At 39.1% G+C, this 19,315-nt stretch overlaps 1 protein-coding gene across 1 annotated transcript in view; it reads left to right on the top strand.

Moving 5' to 3' along the window:
* INTS8 (integrator complex subunit 8) overlaps positions 1-19,315 on the top strand; it is a 45,777-nt gene that overhangs the window by 18,615 nt on the left and 7,847 nt on the right. Inside the window, exons 11-21 of the mRNA XM_010833488.1 lie at positions 871-941; positions 1,327-1,502; positions 2,603-2,736; positions 4,281-4,391; positions 6,178-6,379; positions 9,432-9,553; positions 13,758-13,942; positions 14,330-14,363; positions 15,136-15,192; positions 15,280-15,341; positions 18,383-18,501. Coding sequence (XP_010831790.1) covers positions 871-941; positions 1,327-1,502; positions 2,603-2,736; positions 4,281-4,391; positions 6,178-6,379; positions 9,432-9,553; positions 13,758-13,942; positions 14,330-14,363; positions 15,136-15,192; positions 15,280-15,341; positions 18,383-18,501 — 1,273 coding nt within the window. The remainder of the gene's footprint in view (positions 1-870; positions 942-1,326; positions 1,503-2,602; positions 2,737-4,280; positions 4,392-6,177; positions 6,380-9,431; positions 9,554-13,757; positions 13,943-14,329; positions 14,364-15,135; positions 15,193-15,279; positions 15,342-18,382; positions 18,502-19,315) is intronic.

The raw sequence follows: 19,315 nt of genomic DNA, 5'->3' as shown, positions 1-19,315 counted from the left end.
ACTCATAAAACACATGGTCTTTTGTAACTGACTTCTTTCACTTGGTAATGAAGACATTTCATCCATGTTGGAGTGTCCGTCAGCACTTCATTCCTTTTTATAGGTGAATAGTGTCCTACTGAATGGATACACTTACTCTTCAGTGTCTGTTTTGAGTGTCCATTCATCACTTGATGGACGTTAGTGTTGTTTCTACTTTTTGGCTCTTGTGAATAGTACTGCTGTACACATTATGTAATTTAGCTTTTGTGTCAGCATATTAGAGAATATTGACAATTTGTTGAGGTTAGGATCTTTTATACTAATAATTTTTTGACTTCTTGTAAATAATATGTGGGTCGCCTAACCTAATAAATTCACAATGATATTTAAATAATATTATTTTTAGATGACTAATATTTTCATAGCTAAGTTGCTCTTTGTTTTCATTATTTTTTAAACTTTGGTTACCTCCTTAACCATTGGTTCTGTGTTCTTTAGCTATTATCGATCCTTCTTTTCAGCTATCCAAGATGAGTCTTCTCACTTTTCTGACAGGAACTACTGATTCTTAACTTTATCACTCCATTTAATTTGGGTCCATACTTTGTAAATTTCAGCAGGACTTGTTCATATGCTAAATAGATTATTCTTTACTGCATAATTCATAAGGTTATTCTTTACCTGCAGTTCTTGAAATGGTCACATTCCACTCCCTCTTCCCATAATGCATTCTTATTCTTTGGTCTCATTTCTTAAATTTCTTAACCAAATCTGTGACTGATCCATGTCTGAAAGGACAATTTGATTGTTTTTAAATCTAAACTTTCAAACTGTAGTATAATTATTTTGAAGTACCCATATTCAAATAAAAATTGTTCAAATTCCTAGGTTTGTTCAAGATCAATAAATTTAGAAAAAGCTTCAGATACTTTGAAAGGAAACATGGCTGCTTTTTTGAAGTAAGTACCTTTCTTTTCTTCTTTTTCTTAATTTTGAGCTTAGGTCTGTGAGAAGAATATCTTTTATTCCGTATCATTTTACATTTACCTTGCCTGTCTTTGTATAACCAGGTAGTAATTGGTAGTTGAGAACACTTACAGTTTAAATTTGTGTAGCCACATAAAACTTAGGATTCTTGCTGTTACCCTCTTTGTATGTTGTAGCAGTGAAATTATAACTTAGATAAGGACCAAAGAGAAATTTTAAAAACTGTTCAAATTATTGTTGTGCAGTTACTGAATAGTGGCTTTTAAACAGCTTATTAATAAAAATTGGTTATATGATTTTTTTCCCCAAACTAAAATTATACACTTCTTTGTTTTATAATATTTCTTACTGATCTAGGAATGTGTGTCTGGGTTTGGAAGACCTGCAGTATGTTTTCATGATTTCTTCACACGAGCTTTTCATCACATTACTGAAAGATGAAGAACGAAAGCTACTTGTTGATCAGATGAGGAAGAGGTCCCCTAGAATCAATCTGTGCATTAAACCTGTAACTTCATTTTATGATATCCCAGGTTAGATTTCCGAGCTCAAATTTTGGCATATTTTGTTCCTCAGGATATTTGAGGCTATCTTCTTAATTTTTTTTCTATTTACACTAGAGCTGGTAACTAATAGCAAACCTGTCTTTTGAGGTCATATATTTCTGTAAGCAGTTAAGTTTTGGGAGTCTGCTGAGTATGGTTAATGGAGATGTAGGCCTGGATACATAAAAGAGTTTAGCTGTGGAAATAGATCTGCTGCTGTGTTCTTGAAGGTATAAACCAAGAGGGAAGAGGAGGGGTTACAAGCAAAAAATGGGGCAGGCTTGCATGCATTTCAGCCTTTATATCACTGTCTGCTGGCTAAACATTCAGCTTTGGCAACATGCCATTTTTGCCTTATTTATTTGATTATTTCTTCCATTGTTTTCTCTTATTTTATAAATGTAATAAAATATAGTGCTGCTTATTAATAAATACAAGCTTCAACACTTCAATATGCAGGGGAGACAGAATTCAGTTGACTGAACTTGTAGCTACTTTGGACCTCACTAGATTTAAGCTGCTTTGACTCAGTCGTAAAGGAAAAGAGTAATATTACCACAGATAAAATGCTGGCAATGCATTATTGAAGACTGTATCTGAAAGTTGAATTGTAATTAGGAATTTTAGTGATCAATTCTTGGCTCTCTGGGAAGGCAATGCCTCCAACCTTCTTATTCTCTCCCTTCGAAAAACATTCTTAATGTTTACTACTCAGAACATTTTAGAAGTGCTTTTAACACAGGATGTTCAAAAATAAATCAGATTTTTACGTATATCCCACATAATTCTTTCCATGTAAAGTTACTGATTTTTATTGGTTTATATTTTCATTACCTTTATTTGATAAATGAAAACATAATATAAGTTGTGTTAGGCTTTTTATATGAGAGTAAAGTTAAAATATAGTTTGCATTAAGTTGGATAAGTCAGTTTTCAAGATGAGAGAGACTTTTAACTTCTAATATTTATAAACATGCACAGTTTCTGTCAGTAAATTACCATTCTCATGTTTTTACGATTATGAATGAGTAACGAATGAATAACGTATCAAATAGTTATTAAATGAAAATCTCTTCTTCCTTTCTTAGCCTCAGCAAGTGTCAACATTGGCCAGTTGGAACATCAGCTGATACTGTCAGTGGATCCATGGAGGATTCGACAGATTTTAATTGAATTACATGGTATGACTTCAGAGCGTGAATTCTGGACAGTGTCTAATAAGGTAAGAAACTTCTGTTGAGAACAGATAAGAAAATTACCCTTGTTTTCTGATGTAATGTAATAGAAGAGCTGTTCCTTGAGCTTTTTGGGAATAAGAAGCCCTTTTATTTGTTAATAATTCATCAGTAACGTGAAAGACCTTCACACGACATTGTATTTTGAACATCTGTTGACAGAGAAAATGTGAAATAGGTTAAAAAAGATATTAAATCAATAACAACTAAAAATGAGTTAAAAAAATAAAAATGAGTTTATATTTCATTTGTTATGGCATCTACATGCATTTTCAGTATAGCTGTAAATATGTGTATTAGGTATGATATTTGTGCAGTCTGTAGCTAACACTTGCCCTACAGAGTATTTTTGGTTTAGTTTTTTCATGTCCTCTCTAAGTCTGAAGCCTGCAGGTTAGAATCACCTCATTAAAACTTCTTTATAGAACATTTTTAGCTTTAGATATTTTTAAAAATTCCCCCCTCACCCCCCAAAAAATGCCAAGATAATGTTTCTGAAGTTGTCTAAGTTTTCCTGCATGGAAACTGCAAATGAAATAGCTTTTTAAACATTCAGTGGAATGTAACTAGAGATACAAGGGAACTAGCTCACAGATGCAGATGAAGTATAATACTACGGGGAGTTTGCCTTTAGCGCGTGCATCTTATTTGTTAGGTGTGGTCGTAGTGCACCCATGCTGCTGTGTCCCAGCTCTTTGCAACCCCATGGGCTACAGCCCGCCAGGCTCTTATGTCCATGGGATTTTCCAGGCAAGAATATTGGAGTGGGTTGCCATTTCCTTCTCCAGGGGATCTTCCTGACCCAGGGATTGAACCCAGGTCTCCACCATTGCAGGAGGATTCTTTACTTGCTGAGCCACTAGGGAAGCCCCTATAATAATATGAATGTGTTTCTAATATAGCTAGCTGCACACTCCCTCACTACTGAATGTGATAAAAAGCAGCTAGAAATTGATGTATATTCTGTGGGATTTGAACTTACAAGTGACGTGAAATGAAAAATTGGTCTCAATCTTAGCTGGGCTTCTGTAGCATTGAAATCATTATTTGTGTTCATTTGTATGGATAAGGAAGTGTACAGCATAAAAGTTATGAGCCAGAGTTCTGGTACTAAGTACCCGAGTGTGAATCCCAGTGCTATACTTAATTAGCTGTATAGTCTTCAGCAAGTTATTTAACTTCTGTGTGCCTCCATTTTCTCATCTGTGAAATGGAGATATAATACCTATTTAATAATAACTTGTGAGTTATTGTGAGGATTGTATGGATTAATAGATATTAAACTCCTAGATTTTTTTCTTTATTTCTGTAGGCTATCCTTCAGAAAGTTCCAATCCATTTAACTATTTATTACTAGGTTATTATAGTGAATATGTTCATCTTGATTAGCAGTTCGTTGCGGCTATCATTGTCCTTTCTCTTTAAAAATGACCTTTGAATACTTTTATTAAATGGAGTTGACTGTTACTGAAGGATTGTTATCTAGATTTGGCTTTGTGTGTGTGTGTTTATGTATTTTTATTTCTTCTAGTGGGAATTACCTCTTGTCTATAGTAGTGTCATCCTGGGAATTAAAGACAATTTAACAAGAGATTTGGTTTACATTCTAATGGCCAAAGGTCTACACTGCAGTACTGTTAAGGTGAGTAAATGTATACATTGACCTCTGGTTAAGAATATGCTTTATTAATTTAGGATGAAACCAGGAATCAGGATCAGTTTTATTTTTCTGATCTTAAAATTGTCATTGTAGGTGTGAAAGGATATCTGAAAAGGCATTTTGGTTTATTCTTTTCCCTTTATCCTCATAACTGTACAAAAATGGTCTTGGACATATGGCTTCTTCTCTATTTCTTTTAAAAAATTAGACAACATGAATAGTTCTTATTTGTATTTAGTATTACGTTAGTGGAGAAGGCAATGGCACCCCAATCCAGTACTCTTGCCTGGAAAATACCATAGACAGAGGAGCCTGGTAGGCTGCAGTCCATGGGGTCGCTAAGAGTCGGACACAACTGAGCGACTTCACTTTCACTTTTCAGTTTCATGCATTGGAGAAGGAAATGGCACCCCACTCCAGTGTTCTTGCCTGGAGAATCCCAGGGACAGGGGAGCCTGGTGGGCTGCCGTCTCTGGGGTTGCACAGAGTCGGACACAACTGAAGTGAAGCTGAAGCAGCTGTAGCAGCAGTAGCATTACGTTAGTAAAAGATTGTATTTCAAGCTAAAAACAAAGATCCTTAATATCACTTCTGTAGATTTTACATAAGGAATTTGTAATCTATTGGGAAGTAGTCTGGGCTGGAAATACAGATTTGGGAATCATCATAGATCACGCTAGGAGGATACACTAGGATGTCTAGCATTGCGTCCAAGAAACAGTGGCATGGAAGAGTATAGTATGCGAACCAGACTCGTGGAGTCATGATAGCTAAGGGGATAGAGGATGTCAGGTAGAGGGAATGGACAGTACTAGGCTGTAGCCCCGAAGTCCAGTTAGGTAACTGGAAGGTACTCAGTAGAGTGTGCCATTAGAAGTTCTTTATTTAGTAAGAGCCATTTCTTCTTCATGACATGAGGGATAGAAGCCAGATTATAAGAGCATGTGGAAAGAGAGAGAATAAGCGATGGCTGTGTTTTGGAAAAATTAGAAGGAGATGTGTAGGAAAGGGCTTAGATCATATCCTATTTATTTATTAGTCAGTTATATAGGCTAATAGGGTTGTGTGCAGAATTTTAGAATGTGGAACCTTGTGGAAGGGGGTAAGGTCTAATTCTGACTGTCTTAGGTGAAGGGTATTTAATCATGGTATTTTATACCTGTATAATATATGTTTATTGTATGTAACATTTATATAAACCTTTTAGTTTTGTTATAGTTTATGTAAAACTTCTCTAGTAATACAGCATGCATATTATACTGATTGTTTATTGAATGTTTTTTAAAAATTACAGGGAATTCCCTGGAGGTCCAGTGGTTTGGACTTATGTTTCCATTGTAGGAGGCATGCGTTTGATGCCGTGTCAGGAAGATCCCCTGGAGAAGGAAATGGCAACCCACTCCAGAATTCTTGACTGGCAAATCCCATGGACAGAGGAGCCTGGTGGGCTACAGTCCACAGGGTCGCAAGAGTTGGATATGACTTAGTAACTAAACCATCATATATATCTGCACCACCACCACGGAGAACTAAGATCCCACATGCCACGTGGTGAAGCCAAAAAATATATGTATATAAAAGTATTAAATATTTATTGGAATAAGTAATGCAGAGATGATAAGTAAAAAGGTGATAATCTAGCCTCACTGCTCGAGATAACCAGTGTTCACTGTTTAAATTAATTCTTCGCTTTGTTCTGTACTTATAAAGACATTTTTCTCACTTCAGAGGAAAGGTGATTCAGACCATTCTGCTATTCTTTTTATAGGACTTTTCCCATGCTAAACAGCTGTTTGCTGCTTGTTTGGAGTTGGTGACAGAATTCTCACCAAAACTTCGTCAGGTCATGCTGAATGAGATGCTGCTTTTGGATATTTATACGCATGAAGCTGGAACAGGGCAGTCAGGAGAGAGACCTCCTTCTGATCTTATTAGTAGGGTGCGAGGATATCTGGAAATGAGGCTTCCTGGTAAGACACTTTCACAAAGCCAAATTTCAGGACTTTAGTACTCAAGTAACTGTGGGGAAGATTCTAAAAGAATATTTACAGGACTTTTTAACCATCAGTGAAAAAATTAATTTTCTTTTAGAACAATTCAGACGTGGAGTTCACTCGAGAACATTGGGGGAGGTGTAGAAAACTGTTCTAGGGGTGCTATATATTAGTACCGAAAATATATTTGTTACAGTTCTGCTGATGAGATGTTTGAAATCAGGGGGTCTGCAGGGCCATGCTTCCTTTGAAGGCTGTTGCTCCTCTGTAGTCTCAAGTGGCTCCCAGCAGCCTTTGGCATTCCTGGGCTTGCGGCTGCATCATTCGTCTTTGTCTCTTTCACGTGGCCTTCTCGTGTGTGTGTGTGTGTGTGTGTGTGTGTATGTGGCATTTTGTGGCCTTCTCGTGTATATGTCCGTCCGTGTCCTCATCCCTGTCCCCACCTGTCTTCTCGTAATGGCACCAGTCACTGGATTTAGGGTCTGCCCCGATACAATGTGACTTGTACATTTTAACTAACACATCTTCAAAGACCTAGTTTCTGAGTACGATCACCATCTGAGGTTTCATATGGACATAAATTCTGAGGGGACACCTTTCAGCGCACTATAGAAATTATATTGCAGTTTTAAGATATTCTGTTAGAAGAATCAAAATGTCCTTGAAGCTGCATGTTGAAGGTTTATTTCCTCATTGCTGCCATAGACAGCCCTCAAAATGATTGCCAGTGGGTCAGAAACTCACTTGTGCTCACTTTGGGAACAGGTTTGGCCGGTCCAAAAATGTCTTAGGAAAAGGGGCTTAAATAAGAATTATCATCTGTGTTACATATAATCTTGCTTAGTTAAGTAAAATTAAGTTTCTTAATTTTGCATGTTTTAATAATAATTAGAGCATTTCACAGAGAAGGCAGTGGCACCCTACTCCAGTACTCTTGCCTGGAAAATCCCATGGATGGAGGAGCCTGGAAGGCTGCAGTCCATGGGGTCGCTGAGGGTTGGACACAACTGAGCGACTTCACTTTCACTTTTTACTTTCATGCATTGGAGAAGGAAATGGCAACCCACTCCAGTGTTATTGCCTGGAGAATCCCAGGGACGGGGGAGCCTGGTGGGCTGCTGTCTATGGGGTCGCACTGAGTCGGACACAACTGAAGTGACTTAGCTTAGCAGAGCATTTCAATCATACTGTACACATTTAATACTATACACAGTAAAATTTATGTTGTAGAAGTATCAAGGAAGGTGCTAATAATGTGTCCAAACCAATGGCTGCTGGTTTTCTGGAGCCTTTTGAATTAATTGTTAGTAACATTGTGTTTTCTTAAAGACATTACGACTTTTAGCACTCTAGAGATAGAATTCCTTTGAGTTTTAATATGTCAGTGCCCTTCAGTATCTTAATAAGAATTGATTTAATTAATATATACTGTCAACAGAGTGTTTTCTTTTTAAAGGTTGAAGATTGGTTTTGTCATATGTAATTTCTTTGAAATGAAAAGCAAAAACAGTTTTTAAAATCCTAACATCTATTGAGTGCTGCTAACTATATGTCTGACATTGTTCTAAGAACTTAGTACATAACTGATTTAGTCCTCACGGCATCTCTATGACGTAGCTGCTTCTTTAATTATCCCTGTTTTGTAAATCAAGAAACGAAGGTTAAAGAGTTTGGCCATGAAGTAAGAGACAAAACTGTGTTTTGAACTCATCAGTCCAACTTCACCCTATGCTTTTACTCTTGGAATCATTGGCAGTGCCTTCATATAATTACAGTCTCTTGGTACTACCTTGTTGTCATTTGAATAGTTTGGGGTCACATACTTTTCCTTCCCTTCATCCTTCCTTCCTTCCCTCCCTTGATTTATTGAATGTTCATCTGTTTTTCCCATACTTTGTGTTGTAAACAGTCTTGGAAATGAGAAGGGAAAGGGTGTACTGTTAGGAAGAATTGATCCCCACTCTAGATGCTAATTCTTCTATAAGAACGATTGTGGACCCTCTAATGAGAAGTGCCCAGTGAAGACAGGAAGCCTTGGAGCCAGATGCTGTCTGGCTTTCCTTTGGCAAAGTGTGTAGTGCGTAATGCACAGTGGGACGTTGTGCACGGGATATTAAATTTACTTGTGTCTTCATTCCTTCTTTAAGAAGATAATGCAAAAAAAAAAAAAAAAGATAATGCAAAGAGTGTATTCTTATTTAATTTTTCTGTGTTCCTATGCCTCTTTTTTGTCGTTTCCAGTTGCTTTTTTGGAATAAAGTGAGGTATTAAACTAATAGCCACAGGTACAGACTTTTTAGAAAGACTGAAAAATCTAGCTCTCCCCATTTTAAGTGTCAACGTTGTTATTTAGTATTCAGTGGGTTTCTTTTCCTCTTTCTTGAAATACATTAAAACCTGACTATTATATACTTTGAGCTATGAAAATTCAGTTGTATTTAATATTATATATTTCAAAGGAAATAATTGTCAAACAATTCTGACTGACTTTTTTCCTCATATATTTATTTAAAATTGTTGCTGGTATAATATTTTTTGAATGAGTAAATGATTTGTGTCATGAATATTTATCATGCTTTACTCAGAAAAACTATTAAAAATGAAAAATATTAGTTTAGACTTACTGCAGGTTTTACACATAGTTTACCTGTTTCTGCACTCTAAATATGCTAGCAGGTTATACTGTACCATCATATATTTGTTTTGTTTGTATGGTTATTCTCCACACATTTAAATTATAAATTTGTAGAGGCTAGATACCAACACCTACACTTCTACAGTAGAGTATTAGGCATCTTAAGGTGTTAGTGGAGAATTTTGTTGATTAGTTGACAGTGGAAACTGTGGCAGTCTATTATTGGAAAATATTAGACTTTCTAGAAGAAAAGTATAAAATGTTAGTGTTTTTCTATTTTTTTCATCTGTAACTGTTGTTTTTCATTTACTCAACTGGAATCTGAGCACCTATTTGCTTTTTTCTTTTAATGTTATGGTAGTAATTTTAACTACTTTCTTCTTTGCTTTTTAGATATTCCTTTTCGCCAAGTTATTTCTGAGGAGTGTGTGGCTTTTATGTTAAACTGGAGGGAAAATGAATACCTTACTCTGCAAGTTCCTGCGTTTCTACTCCAGAGTAATCCGTTTGTGAAGGTAATTCATGTTTAATCTAAATAAAAGAATTATTAGGGTGGGATTATTGGACCAATTTCCTTAGATTTGTACTCCTTAGGGAACTTATCTAGTTTCTAAGTTTGAATATAAGTGTGGACAAATATATTGGTTTGCAGGTAAGAATATAGTTTTTGATAATTAAGGCACTTGAGTTTGCCCTCTCTTAATATTTTTTTGCTAGTAACATATAGTTATGAAAATGTAAGCAAAAATTATTTTGTTAACAGACAACATTTTGGTATAATCCTAAACTAGTGAGGAGTTAATTAGTTTTTCTTGATTGATGTAGTCAGACCCTGCCTTTAGCTCTGGAGTACCTGGGGTAGAACTGAGGGAGCCGCCAGGGATGAACTGTGCCCATTTCCACGTGAGCACCTTCAGTGCAGTTCAGTCGCTCAGTCGTGTCCGGCTCTTTGCGACCCCATGAATCGCAGCACACCAGGCCTCCCTGTCCATCACCAACTCCCGGAGTTCACTCAAACCTCATGTCCGTCGAGTCGGTGATGCCATCCAACCATCTCATCCTCTGTCGTCCCCTTCTCCTCCTGCCCCCAATCCCTCCCAGCATCAGGGTCTTTTCCAACGAGTCAACTCTTCGCATGAGGTGGCCAAAGTACTGGATGCTTTAGCATCACTCCTTCCAATGAACACCCAGGACTGATCTCCTTTAGGATGGACTGGTTGGATCTCCTTGCAGTCCAAGAGACTTCAAGAGTCTTCTCCAACACCACAGTTCAGAAGCATCAATTCTTCGGCTCTCAGCTTTCTTCACAGTTCAACTCTTACATCCATACATGACCACTGGAAAAACCATAGCCTTGACTAGACGGACCTTTGTTGGCAAAGTAACGTCTCTGTTTTTGGATATGCTATCTAGGTTGGTCATAACTTTCCTTCCAAGGAGTAAGCGTCTTTTAATTTCATGGCTGCAATCACCGTCTGCAGTGATTTTGGAGCCCCCAAAAATAAAGTCTGACACTGTTTCCACTGATTCCCCATCTATTTCCCATGATGTGATGGGACCATATGCCATGATCTTCGTTTTCTGAATGTTGAGCTTTAAGCCAACTTTTTCACTCTCCTCTTTCACTTTCATCAAGAGGCTTTTTAGTTCCTCTTCACTTTCTGCCATAAGGTTGGTGTCATCTGGATATCTGAGGTTATTGATATTTCTCCCGGCAATCTTGATTCCAGCTTGTGCTTCTTCCAGCCCAGCGTTTCTCATGATGTACTCTGCATAGAAGTTAAATAAGCAGGGTGACAATATACAGCCTTAACGTACTCCTTACCCTTCCTCAAAGCCTGTTAAACTCTCTTAAGTTGATGCCTGATTCTTATTAGTGTGCTTGCAAGGTCACTTTAGTTGTATCTGACTCTTTGTGACCCTATGGACTGTAGCCTGCCAGGCTCCTCTGTCCATGGGGATCCTCCAGGCAAGAATACTGGAGTGGGTTGCCTTGCCCTCCTCCAAGGGATCTTCCCGATCCAGGGATAGAACCCGAGTCTCTTATGTCTCCTGCATTGGCAGGTGGATTCTTTACCACTGGAAGCCCCCTTATTAGTGCGCATGTTTGGTATTAGTAATTATTTCCATGTGAAAGAATTCATTCAGTGAATTGATGGTATGTTGTTTATTTATTTTTTTTCTTAATTGCATCTCTCCTGTACCACTGAAAATACTTCTCTGTGCAGAGAACTTGAAAAATACGAAAAAAAAAAAATACGGAGATGTTTTCCCTAAGAAAACAAATCTTTCATTTGTTAATACTGTGTTTGCCCTGAAGAAGCAGTGAGCTTTTCTCCCTTTCTGGTCTTAGAGTTTAAAAAGAAGTTTCACGATTTAAGACTTTATGTATGCATTTCATCCCAAGTTTCTTTATTCTTTTGTAAAAATGCTTATTTATTTATCTTTGTTGCTGCCCTTGGGATTTCTCTGGTTATGACGATTGGGGGCTTCTCATCGTGGTGGCTTCTCTTGCTGCAGAGCACAGGTTCTAGGGCGCACGGCTTCCGTAATTGCAGCTTGTGGGCTTAGGTGCCCTGCGGCACGTGGGATCTTCCCTGACCGGGGATCGTACCTGTATCCCCTACATTGCAAGGCAGATTCTTAACTTCTGGACCACCAGGGACGCCCTTATTCTTTTCTTAATGCTTGTATTACCTTTTGTTGTTCTTATCTGCCCTCATCTCATCTTTGGTACATAGTCCCTTAAATTGATGGCTGTCTGGGAACCTTGCAAGATTTTTACATTTGTCTTCGGTTATTTGTTTCTTCCTTCTTATTTCATGTATGTCTTTTGAAAAACAGTTCATTTTATTTCAGCTCTTTGGAGGGTTACTGATTTTTTTGGTTTTCCCTCCTTTTTTGTTTTCTTTCTGATTGTTCATAAAAATATATTGTTGTCCGTGAATTATCCTTCTCTTTGTAATTTCAGACTTTGGATTATACCTGTGTTTTCAGTCAGTTTTGTGAGATGGGAGTTCCTCATATTTAGGGAATTTTTCTGATTATGCCCAGCAGTCCCTTAGGCTTTAGTAAGCCCTCATGTGAGACCATTTTGTTTCATGATGGTCATGTCCACTGAGAATGGTGGCTTGGTATTAAGATGGTGCTGTAGCTTCTCTTTTTATTCATCTTAGCAGTGAATTCGGTGGAGCCGTGCACCAGAGAGGTTGGCTGCGTGTTTGAGGGCCCGCAGTGCAGAAGGCTGTGCTGTCGGTTACCTAACCCTGGGCTCGGTTAGCCCCTGCTTCCTGCACTTCCCCCCATCTGTCTGCAGAGGAGGAAGGGTAAGGGGTGACCTTGCTGCAGGGCCACTCAGGCGTCCCATTGTCTCATCTGGGTTAGGGTTTTGCGTGCCTTCTTCCTTAGCTGGCCCCTTGTTCCCTTGTTAGCATAGAGGAGAAAGTAGAGAAAGAAGTCTAGAGTGTGGGATGTGTATTAAAAATTATACAGTGTAGAGCACCTTTCAGACTTTGAATTTCATGTGGAATATTAATACACATGCATAGGGAAGAGTCTGGAAGGCTATTAATAGTCATTATCCCTGGGTAATGAAACAGTAAGTGGTTTAAATCGATTTTATTTTCCATTCTGTTATGTATTTTATTTCTTTAAATACCTGCTTATCACAAAAAGGAAAGAAGCTCTTAAGCATGTGACTAAAGACCTTTCGAAATAGTAAAAACTGTCCAGCCTCCCTCGCAGATCAGGGTGGGGGAAGTGTAGTCTAGGAAAATGGACAGCGTTGATGGGCACTTGGATTATCGGAGGCTGGCTGGTGGGAGGAGGAGGAGAGGTTGGTGCTCACTTAGGTCGCAGTGGTGCAGGACAAAGGCCTGGCTTGGGCCAAGCCCGCCAGCCTCTTCAGGTGCGGGAGCCTCTCCTTCCTGGCCTGCCCTCCAGCCTGTCCGCGGTGCCAGCGCGCTCCCAGCCCGTCCTCACAGCGCTTTCTCACGCTCCTGCACTTCTGCCGGGGTGTGTGCTGTGTGTGTTCGTTCTGGATCCTTCTCCACCTCAGGTCCTGAAGGCTGCCTTTGTTCAGACCGGTCCCTTTCAGTAATCTGTGCTTCCTTAATTCTGCCTCCTCACATCAGCAGTAGTTACATCCCCAGTGGCTCCCATTTTCCTTAGAGAAAAGTTGCTCTAAATCTTGTTCCTCTGTTCTGCCAACTTCAGTGTCTATATTTTTTCCTCATTTTTTTCATTAAAAAAATGTGTGGGTGTGAGTGAAATTTAACCACTATTTTAATCTCATCTCTGGGCTTTTATAGTTAACACTGTCATGTATATATTCCATTACAGGCTTTTTTTTTTTTTTCAAGTGGGATCATAGTAAGTGTATTTAGCAACTTTTTCCCCCCACTTAATAGCATGTCTCTTTGCCTTGTTTCACTTTTATCCTCATTAGACTATGCTGTTTTTGTTCTCCTTAGACTGGTTGTTTAGAAACAAGGTTTGTAATGTGGTGGAACCAGAGGATCCTCTTCCCAGATCTGATTCAGATCTGTCAGTGTACAGCGAGCTCTGAATCCCCCAGTGGTCAGATAGAGGCCAGCATCAAATACTGTGCTTCCTCTGTGCAGCCAGCTTCGATCTTTGTTCAGATGTTCTCAGGAATAGAAATGGCATGTATGACATTACAGATTATCTTCTGTGTGTTTTCTGTTTTTCATGTTATAGCTTGGACAGCTTTTAGCAGCTACATGCAAAGAACTTCCAGGCCCTAAAGAAAGTAGACGGACTGCTAAAGACCTTTGGGAAGTTGTGGTTCAGATCTGTAGTGTGTCCAGTCAACACAAACGAGGAAATGATGGCAGAGTTAGTTTAATAAAGCAGAGGGAATCTACATTAGGTATAATGTATCGGTATGTTTCTATCAGTTTATTTTTTAAGTTATTTATACTATTTTGTACTGTTCTAAGAACGTCTGTCATTATCCTTGTGTATCATAAAAATGGACAATGTAAGAATTCTCTGGTGCTGATCTGGGATGGACTTGTCTAATAGCACCAACTTAGGAAATACCTGTGTATTTCCTATCAACAGTGTCTGGTTGGATAGTACTGAAGATGTCACATGTAATTAAAACAGGAAAGACATTTTATTAGGTTAGTATAACAATAGAATATTATACTCTTTTATACATATAGAACTGAAAAGTTAGGACTAGAACTTCACCTAGAATTTACTTTCTTGTTTTTATTTTGAATTTCTGGTATTAAATGTATATACAAAAATTTGTGTCTTTGTAGGAGTGAACTGCTTTCTTTCCTCAAAAGATTAAGGGTAAGTTTCGTAAAAGTGGGTCTAACTACTATTGCTGATTTCTGAGGATATGATAAAAAAAATTATTGAGTGTTAAAATGCTGATTATTTAAGTAATCTGTTAATGTGCTTTTTATCTTTGGTGATCATTTTTTTTGAGGATGGGATAGTCTGAATGGAGAAGTTTATTTTGCACTTACCATACTCTGTTTTAGTGAGTACAGTAGGTGTTTTTAAATTATAAAGAAGTCTTCATAATAGGGCTAGGTATCTGAATCCTAACTTTAATTCTTTTGATAGGATTAATATCGTATTTGTTTATTGGACATAGATTCTACTCTTTAAATTCTATTCTGTAAACAGCTATGCCACACAGCTTGTGGGATCTTAGTTCTCCCACCAGGGATCAAACCCGTGTTCCCTGCAGTGGAAGCATGGAGTCTTAACCACTGAACACCAGGAAAGTCCCTGAATATTAGTTTGAGGAATAAAAAGGCAGTTGTTTTTAGAGGTAGCTGGAAGTACTAGTGGGAAGGAGTTCTTTTAATTCAATTTCAAAAGACGTGGGAGGACAGACACCTAAATTTGGTCATTTTTGTGTTAATTGTGTGTTGTGATTTCTTTCATGAGATTAAAAATAATGTTAATCTCTAGTGTACTCCTAACTAAAGCAGGTGATAACTTTCAAAGGGGTAAGAATCTTTTGAAGGAAAGTACTTGGTATCCTTGAGGCTGATAGAGAAATATTAAGATATATATAATATTTAAGGATTCTTTGTTTTCTTTCTCATAGGAACCATTGGTTTTGACTATTATTTTGTCACTCTTTGTGAAACTTCACAACGTCCGGGTCAGTATTTCATAATTTCATCTAAAAAATTTTTGAAAGAAAGTTCTTTTTAAATCACACTCTTTTTTTTCTTTTTTTTAAAATAAGGAGGACATTGTGAATGATATTACAGCTGAACATATTTCTATCTGGCCATCCTCCATCCCCAAGTAAGAAGTATTATAGCTTACATTTTATTAAATTGTTTTATATATATATATATATATATAAACTATCCTGACTGATATAGATAAACCTGAATAATTTGATTAAAAGACTGCAATTTGTTGCGACTCTGTAGCCAACTTCATATTTCTCTATTACAGTAATGATCTTCCTAGAAATTATGCATCAGGCATAACTAAGAGCTGAAGTGTACTAGCCTTAGATTGAATCAGTGGCACCCACTCCAGTACTCTTGCCTGGAAAATCCCATGGACGGAGGAGCCTGGTGGGCTGCAGTCCATGGGGTCACTTAAGAGTCGGACACAACTGAGCGACTTCACTTTCACGCATTGGAGAAGGAAATGGCAACCCACTCCAGTGTTCTTGCCTGGAGAATCCCATGGACGGGGGAGCCTGGTGGGCTGCCGTCTATGTGGTCGCACAGAGTTAGGCGCTGAAGCGACGCAGCAGACAGTCTCAGTAATCCTGATTTCTTGTCAGTGGTGGAATTAGAAAATGGAGGCTAATAAAAGTATGACGTTCTACCTGGCTTTTCTAATACTGATTGTCAGAGGTCCCCAATTCTTTTTCGTTACCTTAAGAAATTCTTTAATTACTTTAAGAACTCTTCTCTCTTCCTTTTATCACCTGGGAACCACAGTAAGAGGCGGACAACTAAGGGGAGAAGACAGTGTTCTTCCTTTTGTGGAAGAAGAAACCGTTTACATTTTTCTCTTCCCACAGATGCCAGCTTCTTACTTAGGAGAGTCCATTTGTTTCCTCACATAAATGACTCTTCTTTTCTCCCCTAGCCCCTAGTCATCTTCTTTGTGCCTGAAGGGTAGGCACAGAAATCTAGGCATATTTTATTGCTCTTAATAAAGGCATCTCTGAAGAAGAAAAGATTGTAGTAAGTAGGTAAACAGTCTCAGAGATGGGAAGCTCTCTCGGACAGGGATTTTGGAGGACCCCAAGTGGTGAGTGACCCTTGCCTCCACTTACAAGGCTTGGTTCCCAAAGCAGCACCGTGCTTCCTGAAGCGAATAACTGCAGATATTTTTATGTAAAATTTGTAAAATAGCAGTCCATTAATCAGGTAGAGATCATTCTGCTTTTTTTTTTTGACTCTGCTGAGTCTTCATTGTGGTGCATAGGCTTTCTCCAGTGGTGAGGGGGCTCTGGTTGCAGAGTGTGTGCTCCAGAGCCCTGGGCTCACCAATTGTGGCCTGGAGGCTTAGTTATGCTGTGGTATGTGGGATCTTAGTTCCCCAACCAGGGATCGAACCCGTGTCCCCTGCTTTGGGGCGCTGGGGAAATCCCCGTTTGCCTTTGGTTATAATAAGTCTTAGGTGTTACTTCTTCAGCCTAAGTTTAGATTATAAAGTACTGATTGATTTTTTTCAGTGTGTGTTGATAAATGAGGCAGTGGTTTGTCATAGAGGTTCCGAGCCAGACTCAGAGAGCTTGAGGCCCAGCCTGTCCACTTACCAGGTCTCCTGCAACCCAGATCTCCTGCATTGCAGGCAGATTCTTTACCATCTGAGCCACCAAGGAAGCCCTTAACTTATTTAAATAATCATAAATAAATTAGTTGTAGGCTTCCCTGGTGGCTCAGCAGTAAGGAATGTACCTGCAATGCAGGAGCTGCAGGAGACACAGGTTCGACTCCTGGGTTGGGAAGATCCTCTGGAGGAGGGCATGGCAATCCACTCCAGTAATCTTGCCTGGAGAATCCCATGGACTGAGGAGCTTGGCAGGCTCAGTCTGTATGGTCACAAAGAGTCGGACATGACTGAAGTGACTTAGCACAGGGAGTTCCCTGGTGATCCAGTGGTTAAGAATCTGCCAGCCAGTGCACGGGGACAAGGTTCAGGAAGGTTCCTTGGTCCCGGAAGATCCCGCATGCCAAGGGCAACTAAGCCGGTGTGCCAAAACTACTGAGCCTGCGAGCTGCAACTGCTGAAAGCCTGTGTGCTCTGGGGCCTGCAAGAGCAGCAAGAGAAGCCAGCACAAGGAGAAGCCCACGCACCTTGACTCCAGAGCAGTTCCTGCTCACTGCAGCTAAATAAAGCCACTTGCAAAAATGAAGACCTAGAGCAGCCAGAAACAGATCAGTTGTAAGCAGACAGTTGGGTGTTTGCTAGTAGCACCATGGTACTTTCCCACTGCACTGGGAACAGTGGTGAAGTGTGGTAAAATTTAGCTCCTCAGGGCAACAGAGATTGTCCTTGTCCAAGTTCATCTCGTAAACGATAGAGCCGGGACTTGAACTGTGGTATGCTTCTGAATCAAAACCTATTTTCCCTACCGTTGGGTCTCACTGCTTCCGGGAGGTAGGAGCTGTGGTTGTGTTTCCTGGGTGCTGGCCTGGCTTTTCTCCTCACACTTCTGTCGTCTTATTCTGTGTCTCAGAATTTCCAGGTTTAACCAGGCTCAGAGCAGCTGGCCCCATTCCCCTCTCGTTTTTTGGATTCTTCATTGCTTCCAAATGCATTGCCGAGATGACACTTGCCATATCTTGCCCCTAACCCAGTGAAACATCTAATCCAGAGGCGTAAGAAGCCACAGGATGGATTTAAGGCCACATATAGCAGTATTGTTGTTTGAACCCTTGGTTTTTGTAGCTTTCTCTAGATAATAGAACTTAAAAATCATTTGGAAAATTTTTCTCAGTGTATCTCTTTAAAATTTTGTTGCCTGTAAGTTATGCATAAACAGTGGAGATAGGGTCATATCCTACCACCTTTTTGTGCTTTACGTTGTAAAATGTTTAAAGATACTCTTAGAGTGGCCTGGTTTACCTTCTTTGGCATTTTGGGGAAAGGAAACAAAAATCAGATTGTTTTCAGCCCCATATAAAAAGTTAGCTGATCACACGTCCTCCGATTTAGTTGTTTTGATAGTTTTAAAATATTTACTGCTAGTAATATTTAGCATTGTATTTATGTTCACTTAAATTTTGACTCTTTTGTTTGTTTGTTTTAATAAATGTGTGTATAGATTTGTGAAGTTGACTCCTAAGTTATGTGTATTGTTTTTCCTGTAGCCTCCAGTCAGTGGATTTTGAAGCTGTAGCAATCACAGTGAAAGAGCTAGTTCGGTATGCCCTCAGTATAAACCCAAACAACCACTCCTGGTTAATTATTCAGGCGGACATTTATTTTGGTAAGTGACATGTATCACTGCTTTGTGTTTGTAGCTCTTCTAGAAGTGAAAATAAATATGTTACACTTACTATTACAGTACTTTATTAAACTTGAGTCTTGTTTTTGACATTCTCTAAATCTTCTTCCAAGATGAAATTGAGAGTAATTGTTACTGTTATATGTATGCATTTTTCTGAATCTTTGATTCAGATGTTTTTAATTTTATGTTGACCACCTTTTTTCTGTTTTTTTTTTTTTTTTCCTCCATAGTAAGTGATCATCTGAAAAGTTGGTAAAACATTCTTAGGAGGTTAAAATTTAGTTTGCACAGTTGCTATTTTAAAGGTTCTAAAATGTGTCCAGGCACTCGATAATTATTTGTGTTCATGGGAAGAGATTTGTTGCCACCCAGTTTTAGCAGTAATTAACTCAGGGCCAGTCTTATTTCATCTGTACCCTCACCTGCATCATCCTTGCTTTCTTCTGGATTATTTTTGAAACAAACAACGCCAATTAACAAATATGTCTTTGTTTTTGGCTGTGCTGGGCCTCGTTGCCGTTTGAGGGCTTTTCTGTTTGCAAAGAGCAGAGGCTGCTCTCCAGTTGCAGTGCGCGGGCTTCTTTTGTAACAGCACAGGCTCCAGAGCCTGGGGGCTTCAGTGGTTGCTGCACGTGGGCTCAGTCGCTGTGACCCGCAGGTTCCAGAGCTCAGGCTCAGTGGGTGTGTGGTGCCTGGGCGTAGTCGCTCCCAGGCATGTGGGATCTTCGTGGATCCAGGATGGAGCTGGTGTCCCCTGCATTATTGCAAGGCGCAATCTTAACTACTGGACCAC

The sequence above is a fragment of the Bison bison genome, unplaced genomic scaffold, assembly GCF_000754665.1.
Source record: "Bison bison bison isolate TAMUID 2011002044 unplaced genomic scaffold, Bison_UMD1.0 scf7180017863702, whole genome shotgun sequence".
Classification (NCBI taxonomy): domain Eukaryota; kingdom Metazoa; phylum Chordata; class Mammalia; order Artiodactyla; family Bovidae; genus Bison; species Bison bison.
Note: the sequence above shows the minus strand (reverse complement) of the source record. Positions and strands in the feature narration are given on the sequence as shown.